Source organism: Dendropsophus ebraccatus, chromosome 3 (genome assembly GCF_027789765.1).
Source record: "Dendropsophus ebraccatus isolate aDenEbr1 chromosome 3, aDenEbr1.pat, whole genome shotgun sequence".
Lineage (NCBI taxonomy): Eukaryota > Metazoa > Chordata > Amphibia > Anura > Hylidae > Dendropsophus > Dendropsophus ebraccatus.
In genome coordinates, this window is record NC_091456.1 from 175,092,199 (window position 1) to 175,112,353 (window position 20,155).

General features: G+C 43.7%; 1 protein-coding gene across 2 annotated transcripts in view; it reads right to left on the reverse strand.

Annotated features, from left to right (window-relative positions):
- WDR7 (WD repeat domain 7) overlaps positions 1-20,155 on the reverse strand; it is a 222,565-nt gene that overhangs the window by 152,636 nt on the left and 49,774 nt on the right. For both annotated transcript variants that reach the window (XM_069963174.1, XM_069963173.1), the window contains 2 exons: positions 12,456-13,225; positions 11,434-11,525 (listed from right to left, as the gene is read on the reverse strand). In XM_069963174.1, the coding sequence (XP_069819275.1) occupies positions 11,434-11,525; positions 12,456-13,225 (862 nt within the window). The remainder of the gene's footprint in view (positions 1-11,433; positions 11,526-12,455; positions 13,226-20,155) is intronic.

Here is a 20,155-nt window from a genome sequence, read left to right on the forward strand (position 1 = left end):
AATGCACATATACTGCTATTTCCCTTAATTTAGTAGATCAGAGAGGCTCTAAATTCTTTAAAAAAAAACTGACGTCACGAATCGGGTGTAATTCCCATGGAGTGTCCAGCAGGGGGCGCCCTATATGTAGAAGTCTATGGCACCGTATTGAAGTCTATGTAATGTAATGTTTTATTGATACAGTACGTTTATGGAATAATTTGGGGAGCAATGACACTTGCTCCCCAAATGTAGGGCACCGAGCAGGGAGGGAGAGAGGTGCCGATGCATCTACCTTCCCCCCCCTCCCTTACTGCTCGGTGCAGTGGAACAGATACACACTACTACTCCTCCCATCATCTGCTCTATTAGCAGATGATGGGGGAGTAGTACCAGAGAGATCTCCATCACCAAGACCCCCCAGCCTACATCCCCCATGTGATGTCAGCGGGATCATTGTTATCACCAGAGTAGTCTCTACCCTCACTGGTAGATCATTTTCCTGCACACTATATTACAACATTACATTTTTTCACAGTCAATTTCTACTGCCACCCACAGGTAGAGAAGAGTCGTGGTTGAGAGAAGAGATGTGGGTGAACATCTGTCCTTGTAGTCTCCAGGCCTGGCACTCCTCGAGCATGGGGCCGTCGCACTGTTACCTCACCTGTCTTATATTTTCATTAACAGCGGCTGGTGCTTCCACAATGGGCACAGGATTCGGTACCATACGCAACGTCAGAGCACTGGACCATTTTTTCCTTATGTTACTGTCATATTGAGTGAATCTGTAATCGCATACCTTAATGCAGTCAGAGAAGTAAAGTCTGGGAGAGTCTATGTCTGGGTACCCTGGCAATAAGGGTATTTAGTATATCACTATCTGTCTGGATGACTGTAGTGGCACAGATCCAGAGACAGGGAGCGGAGATGTAAGGAACACTTCAATGGCTGGCAGCAGAAGCTATAGCTATAGAAACTAGCTCTATCACAGGCAGTCCTGTGCAACCTACACACTGTCTAGATTATATATATATATATATATCAAACCCTGCTTGCTAGAACAGTGTTACACTCCAGATCGCACTGCAAAATATGAATATATGAGTAACACTCCCATGGTGCTCTCCTACTGCACGTCTGATATAAATATGCAGGAACCATGAAGAATGGTGTCAAGTGAGCAATCAATGAATGTTTATAACTACCGTGGTATGTAATCTGTAAGGTATGTAAAGCTTAAAATCTAAGACACGTACACCCTAGTATTTCACATGGATTAGCCCCCCCCCCCCCCCCCCCCCCATGAAATTTATTAGGTTGTTCCATACGGGATCGGTAGAACTAAGGGTCCTTTTACCTGCTGTGAATTGTCAGCTGCGGGGGGCGATCGGCGAGATCATCACTCATTTACACTGCACGGCAAATTGAGAGGTTGCAAGACCAAATTAACAAAAAAAATGGTCACTTTCTTTCAGAAACAGCAAAAAACTACCTGTGTATTTTTCTAATGCTGAATAACCCCCTTAAACCTCAACTGATTGTGTGTTACCTAGGGCACAGCACACCCTTCACCTTGCTTTACCTAGAAAGGAGAACTCCATAGAGAAAAATGTATTTCAAATCAACTGGTGTCAGGAAGTTAAATAATTTTGTAAATTAATTCTGTTTAAAATTCTCTAGTCTTCCAGTACTTATCAGCTGCTGTATGCCCTGCAGGAAGTGGTGTATTCTTTCCAGTCTTTTGGTGTATTCTTTCCAGACACAGTGCTCTCTGCTGCCACCTCTGTCCATGTCAGGAACTGTCAAGAGCAGTGGCAAATATATCTCCTGCAAATATATCTCCCATAGAAAACATCTCCTGCTCTGGACAGTTCCTGACATGGACAGAGGTGGCAGCAGAGAGCACTGTGTCAGACTGGAAAGAATACACCACTTCCCGCAGGACATGCAGCAGCTGATAACTGGATAATTGTAGATTTGTAAATTACAATTCTATATAAACTTTCTGATACCGGCTGATTTAAAAACATTTTCTTTCCCTCCATATTATCCCTTTAAGGTTAGGTTGTATGCTATTTCCTCTAAATACAGATCATTGCCCCCAAAATACAAAACATAAAATTGGGGGATCCTACTCTTAGATTTCATATATGTTGGCTGTACTCCAGAGACACATAAGGAAGCAGCTGCCTGGCATTGGGCAGACTATTCATGACACATAAGCAATACATTGGGGAAAATTGGCACAAGTTCTTCTTCCGTATATACTGGACTGGTTTGGTAGGACATGTACAGGAAGGGGAACCCCATACAATGTAATGTTATCATGGACTATGTATACAATGTACGGGATCAGGATGCTCGTTCCACAGTCCTGAGACCCATCCACCATTTATTTCCACTACCAGCCGTGCGGTCAGAACTGGTTAAAGGTAAAGTTGTTGGCACCTGCCTTCTCCACGAGAGCCATGCAGAATAAAGCGACAGCACACGGGCCTATTGTTGAGCGTTTATCTCCAGCTGGAGCGTGGCACTGGGCGTCTATGGAGATTATACTTGAAAGAGATCTCACCCAGGGATAAAGAGAGCGATAGTAAAGGTCATTGGTTTATCTGCGGCTGCACATGCAGCGGATTCAGAGAGACTTCTGATTCTATAGATACATCTATAATGAAGGCCAGAAGTGACTGTATCACACACCAGACACAAGGCCGCTTACTAGACGCTTCTCTAGGACAACTTCAGCTTTCCAAAAAATGTGGTTCTCTGGAGCGGAAATATTAAAACTTTTCAATCTATTAAAGGCGAAAAACTGATCAGTTTTTTTTGTTATTTTTTTTAAATTTTTATTATTTTTGTGTTTTAGACACAAACTATGGCATTGAATTGGGCAGTAGTAAAGCTTTAAAGGGGTAGTGCACCAAAAAATTTTTTCCTTCAAATCAACTGCTGCCATGAAGTGCCAGAGATTTGTAATTTACTTCTATTAAAAAATCTCAAGCCTTCCAGTACTTATCAGCTGCTGTATGCCCAGCAGGAAGTGGTATTATTTCCAGTCTGGAGAGCAGGAGAGGTTTTCTATGGGGATTTGCTCCTTCTCTGGACAGTTCCTGACATGGACAGAGGAGGCAACAGAGAGCACTGTATCAGACAGGAAAGAAAACACCACTTCCTGCTGGGCATAGAGCAGCTGATAAGTACTGGAAGGCTTGAGATTTTTTAATAGAAGTAAATTACAAATCTCTGGCACTTCATGGTAGCAGTTGATTTGAAAGAATTTTTTTTTTTGTGCACTACCCCTTTAAAGGGGTTGTCCAGGCTTAAAAAAACGGACACTTTCTTCCAGAAACAGAACCACTCTTGTCCTCAGTTTGGGTGCGATATTGCAGATCTGTTCCATTGAAGAGAATGAAGCTGAATTGTAATACCACACCCAACCTGAGCACAAGGGTGGCGCTGTTTTTAAACGGAAGTAGCTGTGTTTTTTTTTCCTAATCCTGGATACCCCTTTAAATTGGTATTAGCATGTCATTAAGTGATGGACTCACCTCTGGGACCTGCAATCGTGAGAATAAGGAGGGTGCATGGCTGGATCCTCATCTGAGCTTTCCCCGCACGATGGCGACACCAGCCACCCAGCAGGGAACTTATGAGGGCTATACCAAGATTATATGTTATTTCCTATCCGCAGGATAGGGGATACCTATTGGATTGGTTGGGGTCCGTCCCCCAAGAACACCTTCGAACATGGGATCAGATGTCAATTGTCTCCCAGGTAAATGAAGCCAAGGCTTGTATGCTTCACTGCCACTCGATACATTCTCTATGGCACTTTAGAAGACTGAATGTTGGAAGTCCCATAGACAATGAATAGTGAGGGCCATTGCATTCACCTAAGGGACAACTGACCTCCATTCTTGTCATAGGGGATAGCCAGAACCCCAATGATCACTGATGCTGTGGATAGTGGATGCCTTTAAACCTTAAAGGAGAAGTCCGATGCAGGGGAACAGATCATTTAGGGCAGGGGGTGGGGGGGAACATGTGAAAGAAAGAAGCAGATACCATGTACAATTTACTTTGTAAATTTTTTGCTTGTTTTAACCCCGCTGGATGTCGCTTTCTCCCAGCTTCGGAGTACGTCATGACCTGGCTAAAACGTCACCAAAGGGTGAGATATAGCCCGCTCAGCCAAACAGTCCCACCCCATGCACTGACTGGGGCATCCATCAGCCAGGTGATGTAGCAGCAGGGGAGAAACGCAGACTATAAGCAGGGTTATCCTGGGTAAGTGATACATGGCTTGATAATCATGCGGCAGGGCTGTATATACATTGTTACTGAAGTCAGTGCAGCTCCTGCTTTGGTGTAAAATAATAAAAATAAATACTTACCTGTCTAGGTTCCCCCCAATGTCCTCCAGCCTTGTTCCTGTGTTCCCTGCTCACTGCAGCCGCCTCTGGCACTTCCGAACTGGTCTCTGAACAGGCCATTCAGCCAACCACTGGTTGAGACGGGATGCCAGTGATTGGATCAATGGTCTATCACTTCAGAGACCGGAACTGAAGTGCTGGAAGTGTCTGCTGAAACACAGGGACAAGGACACTGGAGGGAGTCTGGTCAGGTAAGTATATATATTTTTTTTTTTTACTCTTGCATCAGCCGTCAGCTGTGCATCACTATTACACGTAGCGATGAATTTTATAAAGTGTTGAAAGGCAATGGACAGCCGATGATCAGCTCCTGAACGTTGTCTTTACTACACAGGATATCTGCCTGATTGGAAGTGAATGGAGCTTATTTGCAAACCCACACCTGAACTGGAAACAAGAGTCTCTAGAAGAAAGTGGCCATGTTTTTGTAGCGCTGGATAACCTCTAAAATGGGTGTTCTTAGAAGGTGCTGGGCACAGCGAATAGCCTTGTAGACACCATGGTGCCCTACATGTGTGAATGGTAACTTATAGGAGCCTAGTATATAAGAAGTTATCCTTCAGTAAAACTCGTATGATGATATTGAATCACTGTCAAGAAGGGATTGAGGGATTATCTGGACTTTCCATCTCTATTAATATTGAAAGAAATAAAATAAAAATTTCCCCATCCCGCAACGGCTGAAAACAGAGAACAAAAGAGAACACTCAACAGCTACAGCAAAATGGAGATACGACAAGACTTCAGGTTTACTGCAAATAATACATTGTACACGTTACAAAGGCCATGACGTAAATACACACACGTAATAAAAAAGACAGAACAAAAGAAAGCAGGAGAAAAGAAAATACCTTCATTGACTGAGAAACAGGAATGCAAAGTGCGTTCAGACCCAGAGGGATCGGAGTCAGCGCGAGCGGAAGCATCAGGCGCAACAGCTTTCAGAGGAAACAAGAGAAGAGAGAGACAGGAGAAAATGAGCTACAGCGGCGCTTCCCGTCAGAACAGATCAGTATACAAAGCAGAACACAGAAAAACAGCGTATAGAGAAAGAGAGAGACAAGCAGATTTCAGCAGTACTGACAGACAGCGAGAGTGCAAGAGAGAACATGGACACCACACAACACATCCCCAACAGTCACAGACAGATATCAGTCACATCAATTAGACTGGAAACTGTGGAAATTAAAAGTTCATATATTTTTTAAAATTGGACACACACTACCATCCTGTATTGCAGCAGGGTGTGTGCGCTTTATGGCAGCTGCAATGAGTCAGAGACAATTGTCATCTTGGTCTCCAGGAAGTGATGGAGAACAGCAAAGCCCACCACCTCGAAAAAATTCTGATATAAATAAGGTGTCATTCCCCATTACTATTCCTTTAAGACCGCTCATAACCTCCTGGTTATTTTGCCTCTATAATATACATTTACCACCACTGTTTCTGCTGTGTCATCTATTACATCCCAGCTCTGCTGCATTCATACATTTTATTTCTGCATCTGGGTCATGTGACCTCTGATCAGTCACCATTTTGACTTTCAGATTTTCAACTGCATCCTCTCCCTTTCATATCTTCTGGCAATCCCATGATGCATCAGCACAGCATCACATGGGAAGATAGAGCCAGAACCATCTCTGCCTCCTGAGAAGTATAATAATCCATATCTGATATATATATATCTAAATAAGAGAGTGTGGGCCAGTCCATGCAGCTTGATCACATAGAAAAGTTCTCCTGGCTGAAATAGTGACCTTAGTGAGCATAGAAACATATGTAATTTCCAGCGGGTCACCATGAGATCACATGATCCAACTGAAGGACAGGATCCCATTTATTAGGTCAGGGATGTCAAACTCAGGCCCTCTAGCTGTTGCACAACTACAATTCCCATCATGCCTGGACAGCCAAAGCTTTACACCTTCAATAACAGACAGTCAAACGATCGTTCAGCCATCAGTCATCAGGGGGTTTGTCTGACGATAGTCTAAAGTGTATGGGGGGGGGGTCTTAATGCACAGGTGTTAACCTTGTGGCCCTCCAGCTGTTGCAAAACTACAATTCTCATCATGCCTGGAGAGACAAAGCTTTAGCTGTCCAGACATGATGTGAATTCTAGTTTTGCAACAGCTGGAGGGCCGAAGGTTCACCATCCTTGCCTCACGCCATGGACCAATATAGTGCCCAATATTCTGCACCTGATAACCTGTCCGCTATAGCCTCCCAGGGTCCCTTTGTGTAATATAGACAGAGAGCAGGCAGTGTGACTAATGTGCATTAATATGGGGCACATGGAAGCAGGGGGGGGGGGGGTAATAACTTTTTCACCGCCCCCTATATATATTTAGTTACCAATATGGTCCCCGGGTGTCTCCTCCTTTGGGCAAAAATTAGCAGCGGGGATCCTGTTGCTTTATAAATAAATAATAGTGCCTCACTACTGGTATTTCCTCCATGTGCCGACCATTCGGGGGTAATAAACACAAGTGTGGTGTAAGCGTTGCGAGGCGGGCGGCCATTACCATATGAAAGGGGATGAGGCCCTTAAGACTCGCACATTGTATAATCGGAGGTCAGCGCTGAGATTTAGAGGTCACTGCCTCACACTTCCTTCCTATAGAGAAATTACCATATGTCATGCCCAACCAGCTCGGGCAGAATGACAATGCCGGCCGCTTCCCTGCACAGGTTAAACAATGTTTTGTACGCCGGCTTGTTTGCTTTTCATGCAGTTAACTTCTTTTGTCGCCCCGGGGGCATCTGCATGAGGACGATCTGTTTCATAATTCAATGCAAATGTATCATAATGTCAGGCAGGCACGTGTGAGGGGGCCAGGGGGCGAGGCGGCTGCCGCGCTCCCCTCTTCTCGGCTTTAGCAGAACAAACAAGGGCTTAATTCCGAGGACGTCTGACATTTGCATTCAGCCTCTCGACATAATAGGAATGTGCATTTTGAATATGTATGCCTTTCAAGCCAAATTACCACAACATGAACTGGGGGGGTTGGCGGAGAAGCTGCGGCCATTATCTCGGGTTACTATTTAAATAGCGTCCTGGGCTCTGTCATTAGCAGGAACACATTGTGCCCCCGTGGACGGCCTGATTCCCTAACAAGCAGGAGGAGACACCAAGAAGATGCTGGCATGTCTAATGGAGCTTAACTATTTCCTTTGTTAGGTTTGACTTTAATCGTTCACTTTTTTTTTTGGGGGGGGGGGGGGGGGGGGGACACATCCTCTAAAAGACCAGTGGCCATACAGTGCGAGCATTATATGATTAGAACAATTATTATTTATACATTGGTATTTTTGCGTTCTATTGCAAACAGGAAAAACTCATAGATATAAGTGGATGAACCCTGATGAAGAGATGTATATACCTGAAAAAGCTGTCGGGATCAACAATATAGTAAGGTTAATGAAAATAGATCATGTCAACCATAACAGTCATTTGATGGGTATAATTTAACAACAGAGGATGGCTTTAAAGCTATAAATGAATGGCAAACCTTGAGAATTCTAGTTTTGCTGGAACGCCATAGTGCCTGGACAGCCAAAGGGACTGGAGGTTTGCAAGGGCCAGAGGGCTGAGCGTTCTCTATCCTATTCTCACTGTAATTTTGAACAGTTCATTTTACAGCAGCCTCCTCCTTATCATCACAAACAGAACAGGAAATCTCAGCTTAGTTTTAGGCTCAGTGGTGGGAATGGAAACTGAAAGATTTCATGATTATTTTATAGTAAAATAGTTCAAATAAAAATTAAAACAAACAGAAAAAAAAATGAATGTAAACAATGGGTCATTTTTGTTTAGACATTCCCACTAAGCAATCCACACACACATGGGGTTAGGTATCGGCTAAGAGTTCCTTTGGCTGTCGGCCATCTTCAAATACGTGAACAGTCAAGTTCACCTGAGCGTGAATGTGCTCTGAAGAGCATGTCTATGGCAGCAGCTTTACTCTACATTAACAAAAGGATCAGCAGTGTCCAATCCTTCTCTCTCCCAATACCAGTTTGGCAAATTTGCTTAACACTACTGACACAGGTTCGTATTCAGTAACGGTATGATGGTATTATCGAGTCACCATGTATAGGCAATATGCGGTCACTGTCTGGCACTATTATCTGAGCCTTATATACTGGTATAACTGGTAACACTGGTTACTACATAATGGTTATATGTGCATAAGGTACTGTATGGTAGTAGTATTTAGGCCTTGTATGACAGTATACTGGTAATTATGGTCTCGGTATAGTGCAATTTGTTCTATGACAATATACAGTATGACTGTAAGAGGGTATTTTCTGCTATTGTGGTCATAGCCAAAAACTATATAGAGCCACGTCTTTGTGAGTACTGTGGGCAGTAGGGGTGACAGAGATCTTTAGGGTCCTATTCCACGGGCCGAGCAGGGCCGGTTCAACGATGTAAACGATGTAGATCGGCGCTCATTTACTGAGCCTATTCCACGGCCCGACAATCGTTAGCGAAGGGCTGCAGGGACATTGTTACCGATGTCCTTGCAGCCCTTGCAGAATACATTACCTAGCAGGGCTTCTCCTCCGCTCCGTCTTCCTCCCCGGGTCCCGCGGCGCAGCTTCAACTCTGGAGCGGCCTGACTAAGCTGTCAGACCGCTCAGCCAATCACTGGCCGCGGCGGTCCCGGCCACTGATTGGTCTGACCGCTCAGTCAGGCCGCACCAGAGCTGATGCTGCGCCACGGGACCTGAGGAGGAACACGAAGCGGAGGAGGAGCCCTGCTAGGTAATGTATGGTGCTTCTCAAATCGTTAGCCGCCTGCTGTACACCGCTATTCCACGCAGCGATGCGCGGTGGGGGACCGATGATTTTAGGTTTGGGCCTAAATAAACGATTTCTCTATTCCACCGAGCGATAATCAGCCGAATCGGGCCGATTCGGCCAATTATTGCTCCGTGGATATAGGCCCCTTAGGGTTGTGTCCTTGATTCTGTAACACCCCCCTATTCTGCAGAGCAGATTGTGAATAGTCTGGATGTGTCCATGTTGGGGCCCCCCTTACCATCCTCCACGGGGCCTCACCTTCTCTAGGACCAGTCCTGTTTTAGAGGAAACCCTTTCATGGTAACGTTAGTAATAGTGATATGATCCATATATATATATAAAGCATTTTATGAATGCATGACCACTAGTATAATAGTTTTTTCTTGCATATATATTTATGTGACCCGATTCTCTAACCTAATAAAGTCTTCTTACACAGGTCAATATAATGCATGACAAGGCTGCTGTGCGGGCGGCTCGTGAAACCAGACTCCATTGCTCAGTATGTAACGCTTATTGCTAAGCCGGCTGGAGCGCAGGTAGAGTCCTGATCAATCATTCATTATCTCCATGTAGAACATCCTCTGTAAAACGCTGATGACACACTTAAATGTCACATCCTGAAAAATGTCCATGTAAAACATAAATCTACAGGCGTAAGCGGATGACTATATTAGGCTGAGCAGTCATCATCCTGATTTGCAATGATATCACTGTACAATGGCCCTTCCACACCCTAGGGAGAGAGGGGCACTTACTGTACAATGCAGCTGGTTAACTCACTTATAACAAAGAGGCTATAGGCAACATAATCATTGGTAATCACTATGGTGGAGAAGGTGGGTCAGGTCCACCCAAATAAACTTGAGGAAGTGTGATGAGACTATTCTATAGAATGTAAAGCAGACCGGAAAATTTGATGGGCGCCAAGCATACCAACCTCATCTCCCTACATTTGTATATTAGATTCTGATATAAGAGGGGGTCCCCTGTCAGGATCCTCATTTTGTGGCTACAGCGTGTCTGTTGCTCTAGAGCAGAGATTCTAGGAGAAGAGAGAGTATCTGCCACGTGAAAGATGAGGTGAAGAAGGGAGCCAGTGATGGCTGTTGTGTATTTGTATGTGTGTCTACCTGCTGGTTTACAGCAGGAGCAGTATGCATTGGGGCAGTGTGGTGGAGCAGTATTTATTGGTGTAGCGTTGGGTTATACAGGTGGAGCAGAATGTATATTTGCAGTGTGGGTTGAGTTATACAGGTAAAGCAACATTTATTGTTGAGTGGGTTGAGTTATAGAGGTGGAGCAGAATGTATATTTGCAGTGTGGGTTGGGTTATACAGGTGGAGCAGTATTAATTGGTGCAGTGTGGATTGAGTTATTCAGGTGGAGCAGTATGTATTGTGCAGTGAGATGTAGGGTTATACAGGTGGAGCAGTATTTATTGATATAGCATTGGGTTATACAGGTGGAGCAGTCTGTTTTAGTGCAGTGTGGTGTTGGGTTATACAGGTGGAGCAGTACATGTTTCTGCACTATGGTGTTGATTTGGCGCTGCTCTGTGATATTATGTGGACTACATGTGGTTCTGCCTAGTAGTATGTATTGTTGATGAGGCCAAAGTATCAACACAGATCTCCTATTGAACTAGAAGAACAAAAAGTTTGAGAAGTCCTGGGATAGAGAACCTGAACTGTCCTGCATTACAATATAAATAGGCAATGTGTAATGCTTCTTTTGTCCTTTGGAGACACTACAGGGAAACTGAACATCCACAGATCACAGCTGATTGGGGATGCTTTGTGATCAGATTAATGGAGAAGAGTATGTACCAGGACAGACATATGAGTCTATGGGGGAGATTTATCAAACATGGTGTAAAGTGAAACTGGCTCAGTTGCCCCTAGCAACCAATCAGATTCCACCTTTCATTCCTCACAGACTCTTTAAAAAATGAAAGGTGGAATCTGATTGGTTGCTAGGGGCAACTGAGCCAGTTTCACTTTACACCATGTTTGAAAAATCTCCCCCTATATGTCAATGAATTTAGTACATGAGGAAGAGTGACACCCGCCCACATGTCTCTCATATTCTAGACTGTACATAAGACCTATCAATACCACCCCCTCAGAGAACGCTTTACTTTCTATAATCAATACAGCTTATCTGTTGTAGGATGGACACTGCTGTGCCTTTAAGTGTGCTGGTTACCTTGTTTTATCTGTCCTTGCAGTAGGTTGCTGCTGGAGCTTTGCGGAGAAGCCTTTCCTTTCATTGATTCTGGAGACCCAGACCTGGGTGGCCTTAAAAAAAAAAAAAAAAAAGGTCATGGTGCCTACATATACAGAGAACAGAGTCGTGAGCACTGTGTATTGGCTGTGCTAGATTACTGCAAAATAATTATGAAAACATAACGGCACAGCTTTACTTAAAGGGGTTCTGCATCAACGAAAACTATTTTCAACTGTATAATAAATGAGCATATATTAGTAAATAAAGGTACTTTATCCCCTTCCTGTGGTCTTTCATACTTTCCTTCAGCTTGCAAACTGTTTTCACTGCCCTGTTTAGTATACATCCTGTAACTTCTATTCCTGCTGTACACTTTAGCTCAGAGCTCAGCCAACTATATCTCCCTCCCTATATGAGAGGATGTGGTGGGTGTGTAGTAGGCGGGTATAGGCTACATTCACACGTAGCAAAACTAGCGGAGTGCCGTTAGCCTCCCTCTCATAATGGGAGTCTATGTGAGGCGCGCGCTGCTGTTCTCACAGCGCCTCTCCGCGCTGAAGAATGAACATGTTCATTCTTCAGCGCGGGGAAAATCGGCTAGTTTTTCTACGTGTGAACGTAGCCTTACAGTCAAAATGCTGGGGAAAAGAGAGCTTGCTGAATTCCCGGCTAGAGTGTGCAGCAGGAACAGGAAGTCCATTAAAGGATTTATACTAGACAGAATGATGAAAACAGAGCAGACAGTTTGCATCAGAAGCAAAAGAAAATCATGAAAGACAACTAAAAAAACTTTATTTACCAATATATGTTAATTTATCAGACAGTTAAATTTTTCTTATAGGAAAACCCCTTTAAACTGTCATGAGGATGCAGCCCCGATCAGCAAGATCAGCACTTGTTTGCTGACCCTTTACAAGGCTCAGTAAACCATATGGTCTATTAACTTGTTCTACATACTGTAGTTAAAAGACTTTTCATGAGGATCATAACCATCCATGTACCTTTGGGGAGCCTTCTTCATGTGGTCGCCAATGAACGTGGCATTGGTCATACTCATCAAAGTGTTGGCCAGAGATATAAGAGACAGGAGGTGTTGAGTGGTGACGGCACGTGACACGCCGTAATTGCCCTTCCCCAGTCCTTCGATGAATGACATCCTCCTGTCTACACCCTCATTCTCGTTGGACGCTTTAGTAATAGACTGATTGAAGCCTGGAAGCATTAATGACATGTGTCCACCCCGGCAGAGTAGGCCAAAAGACACCGGGCAGTGCGGCTTAAGCATCCCGAGTCGGTCGAGGCACACTTCGTCTAGTCCCGAATTCAAGCCCCAGGCGTGAAGACAGGACATGAAGAGCTTGGCGGTGTCCATGGTCAGGTTGTACTCTAGCAACGTTAATGGTTTCGATTTGCTGGAGCGGTACTCGGGGTCGCTCTCGTCCCGCTTTTGTCTCATCGCCTCTTCATCGTCGTCATCATCGTCGAGGAGATGTTCTTTAATGTTCTCTTTGATGGTTTCCTTGACCTGTTGGAAGAGTACGGCTGCTCTTTTACCAGCCAGAAAAGAGCCTCCTTTGTCAGAACTGCCAGATGCTTTCTGCAAACTCTCCGGGGAGATAAGTGCAGTATTTGGCCTGGAGGCTTCTTCCGTGAGGAGCTGGATAATTAACGCTTCCACATCAAAGAAGAGCAGGTGGATGTCCGAGTCTGTTACATTTGTCTTTATCGCTTGAACCGCCAAGGAGTTATGGGAATATTTAGGCAAATTCCCCTGCAAAAAAAAAATACAAAAATGTCACAAATAAAAAACACACACACACACATGAGTCACGGTTCATGGTGATACTTGCAGAAAGAAAAAACTTTGAACCAATGGGAATAATACTGCGAAAGGACAAAGAAGATGATATAGACAAATTAAGATAGAACCGGCATAGCGAGAGGTTGTTTCTGTACCTCTCACAGTTTAGTATGGGTGACCACCACTTCACTATGCTAATGTGTGGAGAAAAAGGGGTCCCAGGTCCCCCATACGTATCATTGGTGCTAGGTGTTCAACTAATAAAACCTTGAAGAAGAAAAAAAAAAAACACAAAAACTAAAAAATGGTGTGACCATAGCCGCCCATAGTTTCCCACAGGTTCAGAAACCACCTCACTCCGCCAAAAAAAAACCATCTAGTACAGGCATGTCAAACTCCGGCCCACAGTGCCATTATTTTTGGCTGCAGAGGAAATCAGTTTAGATTTCCTACGGATGGCCCGTCAACAGCAATACTAACTATAATATGGACGGTCTGGACCGCCGCCCAGACCTGTAATATTATAATCTTCTGCAGGACACACCCAGTGTGTGTGTGATGATGTGACCACGCTATCTGTGGCGGAACAGGGCGCCACCTTCTGTTACAACTCACTTCAATGCTGCAGGCATAATGCTGCCTGCGCTGGGAGCTGCTGGGGTAGTTAAAAACTGTATGGGGGAACAATTGGTGTTGGACAGATTACTATATGGGGCACTATTGAGGGGGCAGAGTACTATATGGGGCACTACTGAGGGGGGCTGACTACTATATGGGGCACTATTGAGGGGGGCAGAGTACTATATGGGGCACTAGTGAGGGGGGCAAAGTACTATATGGTGCACTATTGATGGGGGATGAGTACTATATGGGGCACTATTGAGGGGGCAGAGTACTATATGGGGCACTACTGAGGGGGGCTGACTACTATATTGGGCACTATTGAGGGGGGCAGAGTACTATATGGGGCACTACTGAGGGGGGCTGACTACTATATTGGGCACTATTGAGGGGGGCAGAGTACTATATGGGGCACTATTGATGGGGGCTGACTACTTTATGGGGCACGATTATGGGATTACCTGTGGCGTGAGGAAAATAATGGGGTAACTACTGGGTGAGAGCAACTACTTTATGGGGCAGTATTTAGGAAGCTAAATACCACATGGGCTACAAAAGAAGGCATTTTAAAAATTTTGGGCACTATGGATGGGGATCTTACATGTAGATGGGAAGGAGATGTTATAAAAGGGGATAGAGAGGATCCCGATACAGTAGTTCAGCTTGAGAAGGAGATTGGGTCATGTGAGAGGGGACGAAGGAGTGAAAAATAACATTACAGTCTGCCAACCTGTGCACGAGACTTATGCTGTGAGAGGGGAGGGAGGAAAAGGGAGGATCATGTGTAAGGAAGTTACCGGGTTTCAGCCTGTGAGTGAAGAGAAGGAAAGGAGGAGGAAGGAGCGTCATGTTACAGTCCGTCAAATCAGCTTTACATGCTGTGAGAGGGGAGGAAGGAGGAGTGAAAATCACATTACAGTCTGACAACCTGTGTGTAAGATTCATGCTGTGACAAGGGACGGAGGAGGAGTGTGAATCATGTTGCAGTCTCTGAGCCTGTGCGGGAGACTCCTGCTGCGAGAGGGGGGAGAGAGGAGGAGTGTGGATCTTATTACAGTCTCTCAGCCTGTATGTGTGACCTAAAGGGAGGAGGAGAAGGAGAGTGGATCATGTTACAGTCTCTGAGCCTGTGCGAGAGGACTTAGAGGGGAGGGGCCATTATGTGGCCTGAAGAGCACAGTTATAGAGAGAACAAAAACATTTGCAGACAAAACGGGCATAACATCCCACTGCCCCTCACAGGTCCTGGTCCAGTTAACTAATATACAGGGTGTCCTCAACCTATAGCTGCCAACAAACCTGGGCGATAAGTTGAATCTAGATTTCACCCAGTTACAGGGGGAGATAGATGCCCAATACACATACAATCTACTAAGTACAAGTCAATCAATGCTCCATACACAATCCACATGGGGCAACTGTTAGGTGTAAAGTGTCAAATGAATAATCGTCCCATTGTTTGTGCGCACATTCATTGATATTATATTTAGCAACTCATGGGGCAACATATAAAAAACATTATTTGTTGGCAGCGCATCTTTCCATGTAAATAGAAGCATCTACACGGGGAGATGTGCTGCCAACAAAGGATGAGTTTTATGGTTGCATAATAGATGCAAAGTGTTTGCTCGCTGGTTGGATTATTATGAGGTATTTTATTTGGCAGCAGTAATAAGATTTCTCCAGTGGCTGTCGGCCATAGCTATATCAGTACAGTGTTAAAGGGGTTTTCTGGTCTAAATAATTGATTGCCTATCCTAAGGACATTATATCCGATCAGTGGGGTTCCGACAACAGACACTTCCGCTGATCAGCTGTTTGCCAGAGTTGCAGCTCCAGAATGCATACAGGAGCAAAGCCAGAAGCAGACAGCGCTGTGCACAGTGTAGTGGTCGTACTGAGTTACTGCAGCTTAGCTCCTATGCACTGCAAATAGAAAGGATTCTCAGTGAAGTATGTCGCTTCAATAGCTGATGGCTGAACACTTATTTGGCTGACAGCTATTTTTCCCGCCTTTATGCACGCTCTGTTCGGCTGAGCATGTGTTTTTAGTGGGAAGAGAGAATTTACTATAAGTCGAAAACTTCCGGTGGCGGCTTACTTCCCTTAAAGGGGTCCTCTGGAGGAAAAAAAGAGTGTTTTAAAAATCAACTGGTGTCAGAAAGTTATATAGATCTGTAAATGACTTCTATTTTAAGCATACTAAGTCTTCTAGTACTTATAAGCTGCTGTATGTCCTGCAGAAAGCGGTGTATTCTTTCAAGGCTGACACAATGCTCTCTGCTGCCACCTCTGTCCATGTCAGGAACTGTCCAGAGCAGGAGTAAATCCCCATAGAAAACCTCTCCTGCTCTGGACAGTTCTTGTCCTGGACAGAGGTGGCAGCAGAGAGCACTGTGAACTATTTTCTCCTTTAAGAGAAGGATTAGGGGCTGAAATTTAACATGTTTGATCCCTCTTTCTCCCAACATAATCTGCTGGGAATGCAGGGAGGTCCCTAATACGCATAACATAGAAGACATCATCTGCAAGGAGCTTGTATGTTCTCCCCAGGTCTGCTTGGGTTTCCTCCCATATGCCAAAAACATACAGATAGGTAAAGTTGGAGTTTACATGGTGAGCCTTAAAAAGTGATGATGAGCTATGCAAAGTGCTGTGGAATAGGTTGGCGATATATAAAGTAAATTATTATTATTAGACTAATCCAATGCTGTATACAGGAGCCCGGTGACTGATGAATGTATACTTCTATCATATCTATAGGATTACATCCACAACACGGACACGGATCCTTCACTTACACTTTACCTTAGCCATAAGAAGCTCGGCTAAAGACACCGCTAAAGCGCATTACACTATAGCATCCAGCAAAGTACAGAAGATTTTCTTCTTAGGGGGAAATCAATACATTAGATTAATTATAAATGACTTGTTTGCCAAAAACCACTACAATATCACAAAAACATCTGACTGAAGTTATGTTTCAGCGGTGTAAAAAAAACCAAACCTCAGTATATGTGTACAAGAGCTTATGTATTAATATTTATACTGGAGAGGAGTAATAAACACATAATACTAGAGAGAGATCTACTCATCAGATAGATAACAGATAGATAGATAGATAATAGATAGATAGATAGATAGATAGATAGATAGATAGATAGATAGATAATAGATAGATAGATAGATAGATAGATAGGAGATAGATAGATAGATAGATAGGAGATAGATAGATAGGAGATAGATAGATAGATAGATAGATAGATAGATAGATAGATAGGAGATAGATAGGAGATAGATAGGAGATAGATAGGAGATAGATAGGAGATAGATAGATAGATAGATAGATAGATAGATAGATAGGAGATAGATAGGAGATAGATAGGAGATAGATAGATAGATAGATAGATAGGAGATAGATAGATAGATAGATAGATAGATAGATAGATAGATAGATAGATAGATAGATAGATAGATAGGAGATAGATAGATAGAGCCACAATGGACAGCATGGCCTATATACAGAATGAGATATTTTTAGCAAAATTAGAAATACTAAACAATAATAAAAATCCCCCCCCCCCTTTCTCTCTGTGGTGCAGTGCTGGGGCCGCTGGTTCGCCAGCAGTACAATGAGCGGGGCCGTTACAGCTCAGGCAGACGCAGCAGCTTAGTGCGGACATGAAGCCTGCTGTAAGAGAGGCAGAACGCTAATGCTAGAATGGTGGGTTAGTGGTGACCCCGGTGGCCCCTCTAAGCTGCGCTACAGGACAGAAAGCAGCAGCTGGGAGTGAGGCGGAGGAGACAATGGCTCCTGCCAACCTGGGGGTTTTCTGTAATTGTAAAAAGACAAATCAGCGGATGGACGTGTTCCACAATGGCTGCTGCACGGTGAAGACGCTTTATCGATGTGAAGGGAGAAAATAATGTACAGAGGTTACACAGCCCGGCCTGTATGACTGATATTATATACCTGACACACATGCACAGGGCATGTATATACTGCTCAGAGGGGAATATCTGTGGAGGGTCTCAGGAGATGTGACGTATGGAGGCCCTGGTACAGGTGTCCTCCTGTCTACTGTCCTATAGGCCACATGCTGTACACACACAATCCTCATCTACTGCTAGAGCTAATCTCTAACATTTACTGTATTGTATCAATCACTCTACTACTATCTTTTATATTATCTATCTATCTCCTATCTATTATCTATCTATCTATCATCTATCATCTATCTATCTATCTAATCTATTATCTATCTATTAATATATTATATATCTATCTATTATCTATCGATCTCCTATTTAATTATCTATCTATCTATCGCCATCTATTATCTATCTAACATCTATCTCCTATCTATCTATCTCCTATCTATCTATTATCTATCTATCTATCTATCTATCTATGGGTCCATTTACACAGAAAGATTATATATATCATATATATATGCAAAAAGTATTGCAAGCAGCACAGCTTGGAGCTCAAACGTCTTGTGGGTGCCGGCTGGATGATCCTGACCTTGTGCCCGTGTGAGACGGGAGAAACGTTGCTTGATTTTTTGCTATGCCACACTGTTTTTTTTTTTATGTGATTGAATAAATATTTCACGTTTTTGAAGATACCGGGAAGTGCTGTTGAAATTTAAAAAAAAAAAAAAAAAAAAAATTATATATATATTATATATATATATATATATATATATATATATATATATATATATATATATATATATATATATATACACACACACACACACACACACACACACACACACACACATATATAATATCATATAAAAAATATAGTGAATATAGTGTGCCTATTGAAGCCTTATAGATCCTCAGTGTCAGTGATTGGTTGAACAGTCACTTCCCTGAGACGACACTGACACCAAGAAGTGCTGAGCAGCAGGATCAGGCACAAGTGGTGGCGGATCCGTAGCTAAGTATTTTATTATTTTTTTAATTGATTTTTTTTTCACCCCAGCACAAGCATAAATGACATGAAATCAAATGGAAAAAAAAAAAGCGGAATACTCTCTAAGACATAAAAGTTTTTGTTTTTTTTCGCATAAAACATATAGCACAAATATATACCACAAGTGATAACATTAAGTGAATACATTCCATTCCAACACCAACACCATTCTTATATTAGCATTAGCATCTCCAGTAATTAGAGCAGCGTCCCGCCTAATGGTGCGTTTACACAGGCAGATTTATCTGACAGATTTTGGAAGCCAAGGCCAGGAATGGATTTGAAAAGGGGAGAAAACTTAGGACCCATTGCCTGTTTATAGTCTGTTCCTGGCTTTGGCTTCAAAAATCTGTCAGATAAATCTTCCTGTGTAAACGCACCATTAGTCACTGACTGAACGGCCAGTCCATCAACCGAGTCGCGACGTCTGCAGCATGGGAGTTCCTAGAGCCTCGGTGGGGGTCCCAGATCGGCGATTTGGCCCTGAAGAGGCACAGGGAGAGGTGAGTTAAGGCCCTATTACACGAAACTATTATCGGCCTTATTCGGCCAATATTGTCTGATAATTGTCTTGTGTAATAGAAGACAATGATCAGCCGACATGACTGATCATTGCAGTCGTTTGTCTTTCAACATGTTGAAAGACAAACTACTAATACAGCAACGATCTGTTGCCGGGGCTCTGTGGAATAGGAGCAGCGTCAGCAGACCGCCGCTATCTGCTATGGGCTGCCCGGACAATCTAGCGATCACCCAGGCAGCCACCCCACAGCTCCCCGCGGCCCCCCTGTACTCACCCGCTCACTGCCGACGTGCATAATAGCGTCGGCAACGAGCGAGGAACAAGGAGCAAGCGAGTGCTGACAGTCGCCCTGTGTAATAAGAGCTTTAATACCCTTTGTTATTTACTGCCGCTGCCTTTTTTAAAAAACCCTGGAGACCGGATTTCTCCTTTAAATCAAGAACCCCCAAATACAGATCGGCAATCCAGGATTACAGGATTAAAAATTCTTGTCTGAAAAGAAAGTAAAAGTAAACCAAAAGCAAACACAGAGCATAAGGAAAGAGTAGGGAATGTTCCAGACGTTGTGATGCGTGAGGTTTGGCAGGCTGGGCTGGTGCGTTGCTCTTCTTTGCCCTCGGTATGGGGGGGGGGGAGGGAAGGACCTGGGTAATGTTAATGCTTAAGACTCATTAAAGCACTTCTGCTCATAATGGCGAGGCTTAAGAGATTAGCAATGATTTATTAAATATGTAGCACCCTATTAAACTTCTAGGACGCAATTACAATGATG